At 41.1% G+C, this 15,674-nt stretch overlaps 1 protein-coding gene across 1 annotated transcript; it reads left to right on the top strand.

Annotated features, from left to right (window-relative positions):
* The first annotated feature begins 2,274 nt into the window (after positions 1–2,274).
* Positions 2,275–15,541, top strand: LOC106641307 (solute carrier family 41 member 1). Its single transcript, XM_014355689.2, has 9 exons — positions 2,275–2,893; positions 9,683–9,802; positions 9,905–10,225; positions 11,354–11,667; positions 12,128–12,452; positions 12,535–12,829; positions 12,935–13,140; positions 13,271–13,419; positions 13,499–15,541. The coding sequence occupies exons 3-9, from the start codon at positions 9,907–9,909 to the stop codon at positions 13,673–13,675; spliced, it is 1,785 nt and encodes a 594-aa protein (XP_014211175.2). The 5' UTR covers positions 2,275–2,893; positions 9,683–9,802; positions 9,905–9,906; the 3' UTR covers positions 13,676–15,541.
* Positions 15,542–15,674: the final 133 nt, after the last annotated feature.

Raw genomic sequence — 15,674 nt, forward strand, 5'->3', positions numbered from 1 at the left:
AGCACCACGTACATAGCGTATCTTTCCATTGTAAAACACTTATCTGTGATTTCACCCCCCTGAAAAACATCAAACACCGACGAGATTAAAGAAAAATCCAAAGAAACGCGTCATCGCAAGCCACGTTTTTCCTTTTTTTTTTTTTTTTGCTTTTGGAAAATCCTTGCGTTTTTCGTCACTCCTGCTGCGCAAAAGACGAGTAAATAAGGTGATTCCCAGAGTTGAAAATTGGCCGCGTGTGTAGGTGTAGTCAGGTACGAGGGGCAATCTGTTTGTAATCTCACATGCTGTTATTGATGATTAATGGCGCTTCACGCGTCAACACTGGTATGTTTGTCATCATCTGACGACGCGATCGTTTGTTGTATGGCTCATTTTTGTACTATTTTATAAAAAAAAAAAAACTCATTCTCTTTGTGAACAAATCATGCACATGAAAAAACTGTTTCCTCTATTTTTACCTTCGTCCAAGTGTCAACGCCGGCGAATTTTGCAACTATAATATTGATAAAAGTGCACGGAAAACAAGGAAAAGTTTGCGTGGATCTTTGAGTAATTCGTGCTCGTTTTTATGCGGTTAGAAAAACGTTTTGGCATCGATAGCGATGGAAATCGGTTGGCAAAAGGAATTTTGTCAACAGCTCGGAAAGTAACGCAGTTTCACACGCTTGAAACAACAGCCGCGCCGTTGTCAAAAACAAAATACTCGACGGATCCTTGAGGTGAAAGAAAAATATATATATTACATGTATCGCGCGTTTTGCAGTTGTGCCTTACACATGGAGGTAGTGTAAATATTTTGAATTCCACGCGCTTTCCTTGTTATATTATACTTGCACATTGATAATCGAGACATGGTTTTTTTTATTCGCCAGTGAGAAGCGCATTGCCGACGAGAGTTCAATCGTCCTCTGCTCCATCGTTCGCGTATCTGCGCGCAACGGCTCGTAAAAAAAATTTCAACTCAAAAAGAAAAGAGAAAAATAAATCGTCCATATATGCCGACAAAACTATAGTACTCTTGTTTTCGTGTTTACACCCGTGAGTAAGAGCTTACAATAGCTCCGAAGTACGCAGACGCGCGTGTCACTCTACCATATACCTATACAAGTATGGTATATTTATAAAACCAAGTCAAACGATGAAAACATTCGTTAAAACCCACGGGCGCATCGAATATCCAAACGGAGTTGTTGCTCCACTCGTTGGTCGCACGAAAAAATTGTACACCGAGACGTCACTTCAAATGTAGTTTAATTTGTCGACGATCTCTCTCTACGATCAGAGGTAAGTATTTAGTATACACAAGGTTTCAACGTACCGATACCGATACGCGCTTATTGTAAAAATTTTCATCGGCCCTCGCGCGACTTTTACCCCTCCGGCAAAACACCGAAACGCGATACTTTTCACAAAAACATTTTTTAACAGGTCACGTTCATTTAAGTATAATCGGTTATTAATCGGTATCACGTTTACGACCTTGCATGTATATGTATAGTTTTGATACAGGCGCTCAGATTACTTATTTCTATACCTGGAAGTGTAATCAGCGCGCGTATGGCCAACTTAATGGCTGTTTTATCGAACGACCGATACCTCACGAGCGAGAGTCAAACAAAAAAATGGGGGAAGCCCGTTTGTAGGGCGGAAGCTCGCTCGATCGATCAACGACTAGCCTTTATCTAAAATATTTTGGGGGAAAAAAAGTCCCCGATTTCGGCAGCAGGTACTCGAAGATCGCGCGGAGGGAGAGATACACCGGTAGACGGGGCGAGAAAAAACTGGCGTGTCCTAATCAACGGCACGAATCGGTTGCGGGCAAAGATATATAAGGAACCCGGTGACCACCGCCAAGCCCCAGTCGCGACCGACGCGCGTTCGGCCGAATGATATATACAATTTTTGTTCAGGTACGTGGGGGAAACAAAAAAAAAATTTTTTAAACAAAGTGACCGAGTCAAAAAGCTCGCGATAATTGGTATTGGCGGAACACCGGTACCGATCTCCGACCGCTGATGCTGCGGTTCTCGGATAAGTACTCAACCGACGAGTGCTCACCACAGTGCAATAATAATAATAATAATAATAATAATATATTCATACAAGTGCGGGAGAGTGAGTGCGGGAGAGATAAGAAGGGCAGGGGGGAGGGGCGGGAGAGAAAGAGAGAGACCACGTCGGACAACGAAATGCCGATGTTGCGCGCGTTCGTCCAATCTTGCGTTGAGAGAGAGAGCGAGGGATTCACGCTCATGTGAGCCGCACGCACGCACCCACACAATACCGCCCGTCAAATGCGTGAAACCGAATCGAGTGTACGTTGCCGATTGAACTAAACGAGCGGCGGAGGCTTTTCTTCATCAGTCAAGTGCGTTCGCCAGCGCCGAACAGTTTGTTCCGCTCTACCATATAAATCTATACTTTACCTACTCGTCCCTCTTTCCCTGCTGCACTCTCGCTCTCTCCGATTATTATTAGCGCCGATCCCTCATTTCGCCGAGCGGTCACGGACCAGCTGGTTTTTCACTCGGCGGGTCGCCTCTCCAAACATTTTCCGACCCATTGTCTTCTCCGTCCGGGGAACATACGTATATACGAGTTTCGGGAGATTCCGTGCGTTAGAAGTACACGTACGCTTGAACGGAGAGGATCGAGTTTTTTTTCTTTTTTCGCCTCTTTCGACAAAACTTTGACGAAATTTCTCGTGTGCTTCCGCCCCAGGAATATTTATAGGGGTTTCGAAGAGGAATCCACATATCGAGTGGGCACCGTCACGTGGGCTCGCCAGAACACTCTTTCGCCGAGTCACGGTTAAATTTACTAGGCTGGACAACGTCTTTACGACTAAGCTGGGCACGCTGGCGCAAATTCACCGAAATGTGTCCCCTCAGTAAGTATAACTCACATTACCTTATATGCTACTATCTTTGTGCAATGCCGGTTACCTTGGACCCGGGGGCTGGTAAATTTTCTCAGTATCGTGTTTAATGTTTGTTAATTTATTGTACCATCTGTATATAACTCGGTTTACACGTATGCCAAGCTGGAACGAGAGGGAGACTCGAACCCCCTCGGGGCACGTGGTCACTAGTCTCTATTGCCACCCGAGCTCTGTGTCGTATTTTGTTGGATTGTTGACTAATTTTTAACGTTTTATTTGAAAATCAAAAGAAAAAAATAATAATATTGAGGTGTCTCCAAATTATCGATTATTGAAATAAACTTGAAATTTCAAATTTCAATGTGGGTTGGGATGGAGTCTACTGGTTTCTGTTGGTTTTTACTGGAAAATTTAATAATTTTTGTTTAATTAGTGGAAAATTTCAGAGACTAGTCATATTTTAATAACGTACGGCCATAAAATCTGGGGAAAAACTTGGCGTCATTGAAAAATAATTTGTCTTCGGTTACAATTTTTAGGTTAACGTAATCGACACATGGAAGCTGTTAAAACGACGACCCTAATCAATTAAAAAAAAACCAAATAGTTATTCATATCGTTGAAACAAATAACTTGGAATTTATGATACAAAATTATTTTAAAAATCAACTACTACCAACGTTTCTTGTTGAACAAAAATACATTTAGCATTAAAGTATCAGCTTATACTTGATTAACGTGGTTACCAATTTAATATTCAAAGTCTTGACAGTATACAGATTTGATACCGATTTCTAGTATCACGTGATTCATGAGCTTAAGTTTTGGTTGAGAAAAAAAAAAAAAAAAAAAAACTACTATATTTTTTCGATGAGTATTTTTCCTCATTACAAAGATAATTTTAATTGGGATTGGATAGTATGCATAATGCTTAATACATTTCGTTTGAATATTTATTCTGTAGATAAGATTCTGACGTTTTCAAATTTTTTCAAGTTATTAAAAACAAGCACTTTTTGCTCAACTAATTACACATGTTCACAAGTCGTTGATAAGATTTGAAAAAAAAATTGACTACTCGTACGATACAAATTCATTTCTAAATTTGCTATCTCATACTTTGTCTTTATTTTTACAATTTTTACACAATTTATATATTGCAGAATTTTTGTTTGACTATACTATAAAAACCACACTTATAAAATATCTTCAATAATTGGAAATATCTCATGCCCTAACTTCAAGCCAGCAAAGTATTAAATATTTTAATTCATATTACACAGAGTTTAATGTCAAAACTTTCTAACATTTATCCAATCATGCTATAACTTATTGAAGATAACAAAGCGACCCGACGACTTCGATTACTTCAATTATACCTGTCTCAGCAGCACTACCTTATTCATGTCCAATAAAAACCAAAGGTTCGCAAAGACATCCAAGATATAGGGCGAAAAACGAGTATACAAAAACGTACAAAGTTTTTTTTTATCCAAGAAAAAATAAAACCATACGAATCAATTACAATATTTTAAACCTTTCAATTCACGACTCAATATGAACATAATAATATTGTACGAAAAGTCAAAATACTAAATTGTTTTTCCAAATTATAGATAGATACATCCAACTTATTACTATCATACACATGTATCGGTTTGGAATTTTGACCTTTCGTACACAAATCATATCCAGCACATCGTTTTTGGAATAAAATGATAAGTTTTTAAGGTGTTACTGACGGTATCTTGATAATGTTCAGATTGATGAAACTTTACAAACTTTTGAATTTTAACGTAAAAATTTTTAATTCGCAAAGATAGAGTAGCTAATTAAACCAAAACTACCCTTGAGATATGTAACAATATCAAGTATTTACAATATAGTTTAAAAAGTGGAAAAAATAATCTAAAATACATGGTACAACTCGATTTTTCTCTATTAAATTACTTCTTAAACTTTGTACATGTATACTTTCAAAGTGCAAGTAAACAACAAAGTGCACAGAAATCTCCAACTTTCAGTACTTTGTCGCATATTTTTTTCAATTGAAAGTTTAATACGTAGGCTTGAATTTCTTCTGGATCAAGAAAATAATAACTTAACCTTTGGTACATACTGTAAGCAATAAACACTTGATACTCATTGTAGAGCGAAGTCATTTGACTGTAGCGAGGTACCGCCAGAACTACCCCAAGCATATGAAATAAATTCGAGATGTGGACTTTTCTCAAGAAAAAAAAAAAAAAAAAAGAAAAAGAAAAGAAAGTCAAACGTGTACCTTCGGTAATCAGTTTGGTAAGCAAATAGTAAGCTCACCTCGTCCACGTGATCGCTGACTTGGAATTAATTTTAGAAGTACAGATACCATGAAGCCACATTGCGTAACTTCGTGAAACTGTTACTACCCACACACATCGCTCGTCTATCTGTCATCTGTCTGTCTGTCCGTCTTTGCATATACGACACAATATATTATAGTGTGTACAGAAAAGCTACCCGATATCCCCTTATCGCCGTATTTACGGCCATGTGTTGCTTTTCTCATCTTTCGCGCACACGTTCTACCGAATGACTGGCGCGTGCTTGAAAATCATCTAAATCTCATTCTTGGAAGTAGCGTAAGAAGTACCGTATACTTGCTCGCGTACACGCGTCAATCGTAACTAGAGTCGGCAGATTTACGAGCAAAAGTGTCGAGTTGAGAGAGACACCGATCGGTGCTATCTGTACGTATATGCAAGTATAACAACGAGAAAAGGCGAACCTTGTGTCTATACTTACGTTGGAAGCCGCTTGTCTGCGCACTTGAACTTGCAACTGATAAAACTTGACTGAACATTCGAACTCTCCGCTGGATTTGATCCAACAGACATACCTATACAGTTTTATCGTTGTATATAAACGTGGGAAGGTGAAAACGATGAAAAGAACTTTTTAACAGTCTGCAGCGGGTATTTGTATACTTATATGTACGAGTTTTTGGGTAAATATAGAGTAGGTATTATCGCTTTTGGACAACGCTAGTGCCTCTCGCACGATAGGCAACGCCTATTTATATCCCAGCAAAATAAGTGACCACCTATATGAATGTAGTGGAGCTGGTGGAGAAGACAATTTTTGAGCCAAAAGCATCGTGATCCTAGTACTTACTTATATTTCGCATAAATGTACAAATTTATGTTAGATAACTCGAGTAATTTTAGTCCGACAAAGTTGGAAGGTTCATTTACACAATTTTATGGATTACACTTTAGGTTGTAAATAACGAATTCCCAGGTACTTACTTTACGACTGAGCTCCGTTACCAAAATCTATTTTTCCCACTTTGGGCATTTTTATTACGTCTCTGGACTTTTACTGCGCCCTCGGTAAGAAAAATAGAGTTGGCACGTGATGCGCATCCAGTCGGGGCATGCACATCGAGTCCCTTTGGGCGCTGCTCCGAGATCGCAGGTCCCTCGGTGGCAACCTATGCATCACTAAGTACAAAAACTAACATTTTTGGGTGGTTTTGAAAATTTTAGATTTTTTTTTAAATAGAAAATTAAATATAGTACTTGATATCGAAAAAATTGGGAAAATAGTTTTTTTTTAAGGTTTTTGGCTCCAACTAGAATACATGGAGGCGCTAAGAAAGAATATGATGTTTTGTAACAAAGCGACGGATATAAAAGCTGATCTAAAAAAACACACATTATTTTATATCTTACGGTTACTCAAGGATTTCATGCAAATGATCTATTGTAAAAAAAAAAAAAAATTACGAAAACACCGAAAAACCGTTTTTTCTTATCGCACAAAGAACTTGACATTCCGACAAAAGGTGAAATACAAAAAGTGTAGATTTTGTGACCGAAAAAATCGTTTGACAACATTTGTTAATGTATTTAGTTATTCAAAAAAAAAAGAATAAAACTTAAATGTACTGTTTTTGTCTCATTTGCAACAATGTATAAAACATCTGGATAACGAGCAAGTATTTATCAAAAAAAAAAAAAAAGAAAAAAATTTCCGATGTTAGGCACTTAACCATTTTATAAAAAATTCAAAAAGCCATTTGAACAACGTGCAAAAGCCATCAATACGATCGAATATTATCGTACGACGTTTTTTTGTTCCGTATTCGGTTTGATAAGCTTGACGTCAATAGTTCCATGAAAAGAAAATACTCGTCAATCGCGTGTGAACGGCAATCCCCGGAGGAGACCATCGCCATTCGATTTTTCTTTTTTTTTTCCTCCACTTCAAATTCATCGCTCATATATCACATGCCGTAGGATTCCTCGACAAATAAATTGTCAAGATTACCAACCGTCAAGCACACGCGCCGCGATACGACACATATTATCAATAACATTCAGATGTCCGAATGAAATTGTTGATTTATTGGGATGCGGTCGAAATAAAATTATAGATTTGACGCGCCACTGATTAGTACTAACGATACGTATAATATACAATAATTAATACCTACACTCATCGCGCATCACTCGCACCTATATACTTATCAAACCCAATCAATTTAATTAAATTTCAACGCGAAATTTACAATCGCGCGTACACTTGGCGTGCGTCAATCCTAAATGACAGTATCGCGTATAGGCGACAGTATCTCACACGATCGATAACGATTGATGATTTAACAAGCGATACGAGAAAAAACATTTTTTTTTTTTTTTTTTCCTTTCTAATCATTTGGAATTGATTGCACGCGTCGACGTCAGCAACTCCTCAGTATATATACGCACTATTGGCGTTACAAACAATGTATAGCGCTTGGAAAAATTCATCGAAGCGGGGAAAATGTTCTCGAATTCTGCAATAATGTGTTACCTCACAGATAGGAAAAAAAAGGCTTCCGGCCGAAAAACTGCAAGTCGTCGGTGGCATTTGCGTACATACACGCTGCTCTGAAATTCGTCGACGGGCTGTTACGTAACGCCGCGTTGTGGCGTCGTCGGTGACACGCGACCTGCCTGTATTTCGGCAGCGCGACTCCTCTAGCGTGTCATTACGTGGGTATGGAGCCTTTGAGAGAGAGAAAAACCGCCAAACGGTTTGCCGCGGATTCCTGCCAGAGTGCAGTGACAAAAAAAAAAAACAACAAACGCGGGGACGGTGATGCTTGGAAACGTCCACGCGCGTTTTTCCGCTCGCCAGGTGCGCTCCGCGACGTATTGTTCTCGAAAAAAAAAGTGTGTCACTCGAGTGATTCCCGTGGGTTTTTTTTTTTTTTGCTTACTTTTCCACTGTGCGTGTTCCGCGAGATTTTTTCAGTATTTACCGGAATGTGGTGGAATGTTTGCGCGCACCACCCCATCTCGATCTTGGTGACTCTTTACCTAACTGCGATACAACATTGAGAGATAAGATTAGTTGTCATTCCACGAGTTGATCGACACGTTGGTTGTTCCTCTGTTTTAAATCATCAGCATCTATATACATTTGGAAAATACTTAATGGTACAATCGATCACGTGAGTCCGTTTACGTAATCGCCGTCAGCGGCCCAAATGAAGTTTCGATCGATGCTCGTATGTAGATGACGTGCGTGCAATGTAAGTTTTTTTTTTTTTGGTTTTACAAGTTACAGGTATAACCCGTTGGTACAAGTACAAGGATGAACTTACTCCTTGATTTTATCGTTCAAATTATTCCGAATAGTAGATTTGTTTGCGTACAAAAAATAAAAATTTAATTGTATTCCTAACTTGATGCAGTTTTCCATTATGAATTTTTACTCGCTTATACCTCGTTTTTTTTTACTTCTAAAGAGTTCCAGTTAGTTTTACCGTTTAAATTATCAACAAAAGTCGTTGTTACAAATGAACTCTTATCTCTCGAAAAAACTTTGAAATTGATCATTAAAATTTCAACTGCTCAACAGTACAGCGGCGTAAATTATACTGGTATAGTCATATTTTTTAGTCGTATCCTCGGCGTTAAAGTCCTGCTGCTACACTTAATTAACGAAATTTGTTATACTATTGTCTCCGATATAAATCAAACATAATACAAAGTTCCCTTACTCGAGTAAGCAATTTCACTCTGTAGCTCCAATGAAGTTCACATCACTTTTTGAACCAAATCATCAAGATAAAAGTCAAAATGCAATATTGATCGAACGCATCAAAGTGGTATAGTGGACGATCGACAAATTTCGAATCGACACCATCGGCAAAAGCGCGAATCCGTAAAATATTTAATTTCCAAAGATGAGGTATATATTATGCACGTGCCGGCTTAGTCGCTGTTTAAGTAGAATATCAGCCTCTCTGACGCGTTTCCTATGCTTGTACAAAAAAAAAAAAAAAAAAAAAAAAGAACTAATCGCGCTTAGGTGTACCATAACAGAAATGACGCGCGAGAGGTGTAGGGTTTCCTTGAGCGACACACATCGTACGCATGAAAAGGATGATCCAGTGCACACTTGACGCCAACGACCCCAAGACCGCGTCGAGACGGTGCAAAACGGCGCGTGCGGGAGAGTTTTAACGCCGCTTTGTCCTGCACATAAGCAGCGGAGCGTGCAAATCCATCGACAAATACGGTATCTTAATCAACGAGTCAGGCTATTAGCTGTACCTTTTTTTTTTTTTTTTTTTTTTTCATCGTCTCTGTCGATTCTCTCGTTCTTGCAGGCAGATCGTTGATAGTTTACCGGCGATGCCGATTTTTTAGCCGTGTGGCTTTAGTTTCGTAGGACATAAAATCACACCACAATGGATTGACTAAAAATTTTACCATAGGATGATTATAGAAAGGATGCAAATTATACCGATCTTTGTCTTTACAGCTCGTGTCGACTAAAGCTGACCGAAATCGGACCATCGGAACAGACGCTTCCACAAGTCGATCCTGTGCTCGATTTTTTGCGAGTACCGGGGGACCGCGTAATCAGGCTGCAGCGAACGCGGTGAGTTACTTCGACGGGCCAACTTTCGAGAGCCACGTGTGGATTGTTCAAGGAAAAAGAAAATAATTTGTATACTTATGATGATGATACTCGTGTTGGCAGACATGGTCGCGTATCCCGTCTCGGCGAACGAATCTGCCGTGTTGACCGACACGGAGGAAGGGCCAGCGGTTGAGGTGGTGGCAGCAGCGTACGACACCCAAGACAAGGAAGGGCCATCCGTGGCGGCGGATCACCAAGAAACAACCCAACAAAACCGAGACGATAAGACTGATAGGAAAATGGCACCCGGCAAGGACAGCGTCGTCCTGACTTTGGGCGTCGCCGATGCAAAGGGCGCGGACAAAACCGGACTGGACTTACCGTCCGTCGAGGGCATTACCATCCAGGCGGATAACGCCGCCATTGTCAAAAAGATCGCAGGTAAGGCAGGAAACATACATGTGTAAGTGACTCGCCTCCCCCAAGCATTTTTATTATTTTTTATCAATTTTCTCGCTCCGATGCGCGTTGATGTATATATATACGCTCGAGCTGGATAAACGTTAACTCGCGTCAATTGACACAATAGTACGGAATGAACGGTCGCGTCTAATTGGCGAGAGAACCATCGATGGGGAGCTTCGCTCGCACAATGACGAGATTTCTTTTTTTCTTCTTCTTCGTCTCGCAAACTCCGTAACTTTATTAAATTTCCAAGAATCGGGAGATGAAAGCCAAGAGGAGTCGTCTTCGTTTGCGTGTCGATAAAGCGAGCAAACGTGTACAACAAAAAAACACGCGCTAACTAACCGGCGAGCCGTTGTTGGAGCTTCACCGGAACAGCTTTTTCCGAGTCTCATTTTGCTCGCCGCGTACAATCGGGGAATCCAAACGCCGGTAAAATCCATCGAGCGCGAGAGACGCAAGCGCGCCGATTCCGATCTGCAAAGTTGTCGACTGGGAGGGGAAAGGGACGATAGTCTTTGATCGATTTGTCATTGGAAATAACCATTATTGAGTGTACGTATACACGCGGAGACGTTCAGATAAGGAGAGACAGCTGCACAGCGGCTGGAAATGTTTTCCGCGTAATCAAGCCAATTAGCGTTTATACGTGTATATATACATATGTCAGCGATGCACACAATGCGCGTCATTATGTATACATATATATATATCCGACCTTTGGCGAACCTTGACATCCGTGGGTGCACCGGCAAAATGGATTACTTGGTGAAACGCGCGAGCTGATTTTTTTTTTTTTTTTTAACGCGATTATATATATATTGGGTGTACGATGCAACAGAAAAAAAAATAATAATAATAAGCCGCTTCGGACGCGTGTACAATACACGTTGACCGACTTAGATAAGGCACTTACGCTTGAGCGCTTTATTAGCAATAATTGTGCAAGTTTTTTTTTTTCCTCCCAAGCCTATGGGAACTTGGGAACTGTACCGATAATGTTTCCGTTCCGTGTAATACAGGTTTCCTCTGTAAACCATCATTTTTGTACACCCAAAGTGTAGTCGACAAAGTCCATTAACCCCGGGTTGATTTCTCCCACAGCCGGACTCAAGTCCTGCGGCAAAGACACCAGCGACAAGAGCTCAGAAATCGGTTCGCTGTCGAGCGGCAGCTCGATCGTCACCATTTGCTCGGTGGCCAACTCCGAGCCGAAACCGGACGACAATGCGACCAGTTGTAGCGGCGACGGGGGCGACGACCCCGAAGCACCACCACCACCAGCGATCAAACAAAAAAAGAGGAGGCGACTCATCACCGAGGAGACCTGGTACCACACGGGACTGCAGATCTCGGTGCCGTTCTTCATCGCTGGGATCGGCACCATTGGCGCCGGTCTCGTTCTGGCGAGGGTCAAGGTAAGCGCTGTCTCTCTTTCGTTTCGCCGCCAATTGGCGACACACGCTAATTGCTCGCCGATTCAATCGTGACGCAATTCGGTGCATCGTTGCAACGGATCGCATTACTCGACGGATTGTTTTTTTTTTTTTTTTTTTTCTTACCCCCCGATATGCCTTTGGGATAAAGATTCGCGATCTAGGTCAGCCGATAAGTTTGCCGAACAATGAAAAAACAAGAGGAGAAAAAAAAACAATTCGACTCTCCCTGAAGTCTTGATGCAAGAGTATAAGGTGTACGTTTAATTAAATCCCCCGTCGTATCTTGTTGACCGATGCACGTAAACAACGATACCCGAGCTAGTTGACAAGACAGCGGGGATCGGCTGGGGATGAGTTAAAAATCTCTCGCGATAAGCCCAAAGGAGGAAAATGAAAGACGACTGACGAGTGGAAATTTTTATTTTTTTGCCGGTTGAAGGACTGGGACGTGTTCCAACAAGTATCCCAGATCTTCATCCTCGTGCCGGCGCTCTTGGGCCTCAAGGGCAACCTGGACATGTGCCTGGCCTCGAGGCTGAGCACGCAGGCCAACCTGGGCAACATGAAGGGCTACCGCGAGGTCGTCAAGATGATCATCGGCAACATAGCCCTCGTCCAGATCCAGGCTATCGTAGCCGCGATGCTGGTCGCGCTGTTCGCCACAGCCGTTGGCGCGGCCATGGACAACAAGTACTCCTGGGACCACACACTGCTACTCGTCGCGTCGAGCGTGTGCACCGCCACCAGCTCCTGCTTCATACTAGGTATAAGGGTGTAAATTTAACCACGTGGGAATTCGTGGATATTTGGTGGACGGGGAAAGTTGACGAAACCGATAATCCGCAGATTTCGCCATGGTCGCGGTGATAATGGGCTCGCACCGGCTGAGGATGAACCCCGACAACCTGGCCACCCCGCTGGCAGCGTCGATCGGCGACGTCGTGTCCATCAGCGTCCTGTCCACCATCGCCTCGGCCCTCTTCAATCGCCTCGAGCACGACATCTGGATCCTCTACGTGATCGTCAGCGCCTTCCTCGTCATGCTGCCCATCTGGATAATCATCGTTTTGAAGAACAAGTACACGAGAAACGTGCTTACTTCGGGCTGGGTTCCCGTCATAACCGCGCTCTTCATCAGCGGGTGAGCCCACTTTGACCATTGTTTTTTTTTTTTTTTTTTTTATTTTTTTTTTTTATTACCTTTTATCTTGCAAAATCATACTCTAATACGCATACGTTCGTTTAGTCTCGGTGGCTTGATCCTGGACAAGGCGGTGGACAGCCTCAACGGCTTCGTGATCTTCCAACCGATCGTCAACGGAATCGGCGGTAACCTGGTGTCCGTCCAAGCCTCCAGGATCTCGACAATGTTGCACCAGTCCACGCTCGTTGGGATCCTGCCACCCTGGACCAAGACTTGGGTCTCGCCCTGGACGGCACTGTTCCACGGAGGTATGGATCTTTTTTTTCTTTATGTTATTCAATTGTGACGCGTAAACAAAGATAACGGGCCCTATCTAAAGCTGTAATCGAATCGTAGAGATACCGATTTCCAAAACGCGCGTTTGTCTTTCTTTTTCAGCGCCATCTGCTAAAACAGCCAGGCTACTGATCGCGATGTCCATCCCCGGGCACGTGGCGTTCTCATTTGCCGCGGACTACATACAGTGGAGCCGCTCGACGATTCACGTTTACTTCATGCTGGCTTATTTGACGGTGACGGTCCTCCAGGTATGGAAAATAATCAAGCAAAATACTTTGCGTATACCGATAGATATCACAATTTTTTTTTTCTGTCTCCTGCCAACAGGTGATTTTGCTGCTGTACGTCGCGCACATAATGATCCACGTCATGTGGAAGTACAAGATAGACCCCGACAACTCAGCCATACCGTACTTGACTGCCCTGGGCGACCTCAGTGGTTCCCTTCTCTTAGCGGCGGCCTTCCTGTTTCTCCAGCAGATCAACCATCCGTACCAGAACTAATTACAAGATGATGACCTTCGCTCGAACGAATTGCAAAACAAATACTCGATTTTACAGGAGTGCTAGTGCAGTGTTGCACAGGAATATGGGCTATAGCACAGTGATTTTAGCGTATTGTTTTTTGTTTTTTTTTTAAATTTTTTTTTTTAATTTAGATAGTACGAGCACAATAGTCGTCGCTGTGATAAGCTGCGCTCAAAATACGCCTCGACGCGCTCTATCTTCACTACAGATTAGGAACGAAAATAACCGAGTATTAGCAAGCTGTGCTACGCGTATAAAGATGTTTTTATTTCTCGTTACATGTCCAGCAAACAAAAATGCAATTAATTGTACTTTTTTCTTTTTTTTTTTTTTTTTTTTTTTTCACTTCTGCGTTTACCATGATTTTATCACTACTCGACATAATATCGCGCCTTGGGCGTTTTTTACCATTTAGACGCAATCAAGATAAACATGGACAGTTCACCTGGTTTTCCAACGTCAAAGAGTTGATTAACGGTCTCGGAGACTAGTATAGACGCACCAGAGCACATGTACGAGTGTACTGTGCCGCCGTTGCTGTGACTAAGCAACGGCTCGTCGAAACTTATTAGCGAAGATCAAAAACTGCTATACTTGTTTTGTATTTTAACAAAAATGACCATAAAATTAAGCGGCACCCACGTTATTGCGTTACAGTAGAATTTGAACAACGAGTTGCGATAGCTATTGTGATTCATCGGTGGCAAGAGTCAAAGTAAACGTATAGAACCGTTAGCTCTTGGTGTAACATACATACGTGTATAAGTAAGGTGGGACCGCTGAAACGGAAAAGGTAGATAAAATGAGAAACAAAGTTTGCACCAATTGTGTAAATATGATAGACAAATAGCCGATACTGCAAACACATGTGTGTGTGTGTGTGTGTGTGTGTGTACATGTGCCCTAGACATAACGGGAAGTGCTCTTTTTTTTATTCTGCTTTGTGTTTTTTAAAAATTAAACTACATATATAATATACCATAAGCATTTGTCCACGTTTTAGTTGAGAGCACACTTACCGTTTGTATCGCGTGTCGAGGCGCAAATTAATTTTTGCTCGTGATATAAATTTGTTGTTTTGGTGCATCATGCGTGTGTTGTTTATTCTCTTATACAAACGGTACATGCATGTTTGACATTGTAGGAATTAGGAATTTTACCATTTGAATTATTGCGTGCTTTAGTGAATTTTCAAATTATTGTTGTTGTGGCTAGTAGTTTTTTTTTTTTTTCTTTTCATAAATCGCTCGCAATTTACTGCGTCGTAGCGATAAAGTAATTTTTATTGAATTTTAGTTAGAATGAAATAGTGCTTTTGGCGCAAATTATGTTTTAACCAATGACTCGATGACGCTTGTCGCGGTCGAGATCAGAAATTCCAATGTGTTGTCTGATCTCAACGATTATTGTTTGTTTTAGCAATTATTCATAAATTATTGTAGTGAATCATCGTTTTATTGTACGATAAAATCATAGAAATAACAAAGAGTTGACGAAAACTCGTAATTTCATTATTTACTTTTATTAAAATACGATGTTGTAGGTAGTAAAAAGAAATATTTGTTCGGAGAAACCACATTGCGTTTCTCTGTTCTTTTAGTTCGCATAATCCTTAGGAAATTTGTAATTTTAAGTTTACAAATGTTTTAGCCAAGTGTTATCGTTGCTGTCTCATTTTAACCACTTGAAACGACCAAACAAAAATATTTCCACGAAACAATCCAAACGAGCACGAAAAAAGACGCACCATTTGTCAGTATTATCGATCCAATACACATTTTATCGAAAAACATGTACACCGAAATAGCATCGGAAAAACAAACAAATAAATGAACAAATAAAATTGATACAACCTTTCTATTTTTATAAATAATAAAAAAAAAAAACCCTATCCCTCTCCAGAATATCTATTCTGCACGTACGAAACGCAGCACAAATCTCTCGTCCGTTCCAATTAACGGAGAGCCCAAGAGCT

This window comes from Copidosoma floridanum, unplaced genomic scaffold, assembly GCF_036245765.1.
Source record: "Copidosoma floridanum isolate Cflo_tuat_1 unplaced genomic scaffold, Cflo_Japanese_pri ptg000030l, whole genome shotgun sequence".
Taxonomy (NCBI): Eukaryota; Metazoa; Arthropoda; class Insecta; order Hymenoptera; family Encyrtidae; genus Copidosoma; species Copidosoma floridanum.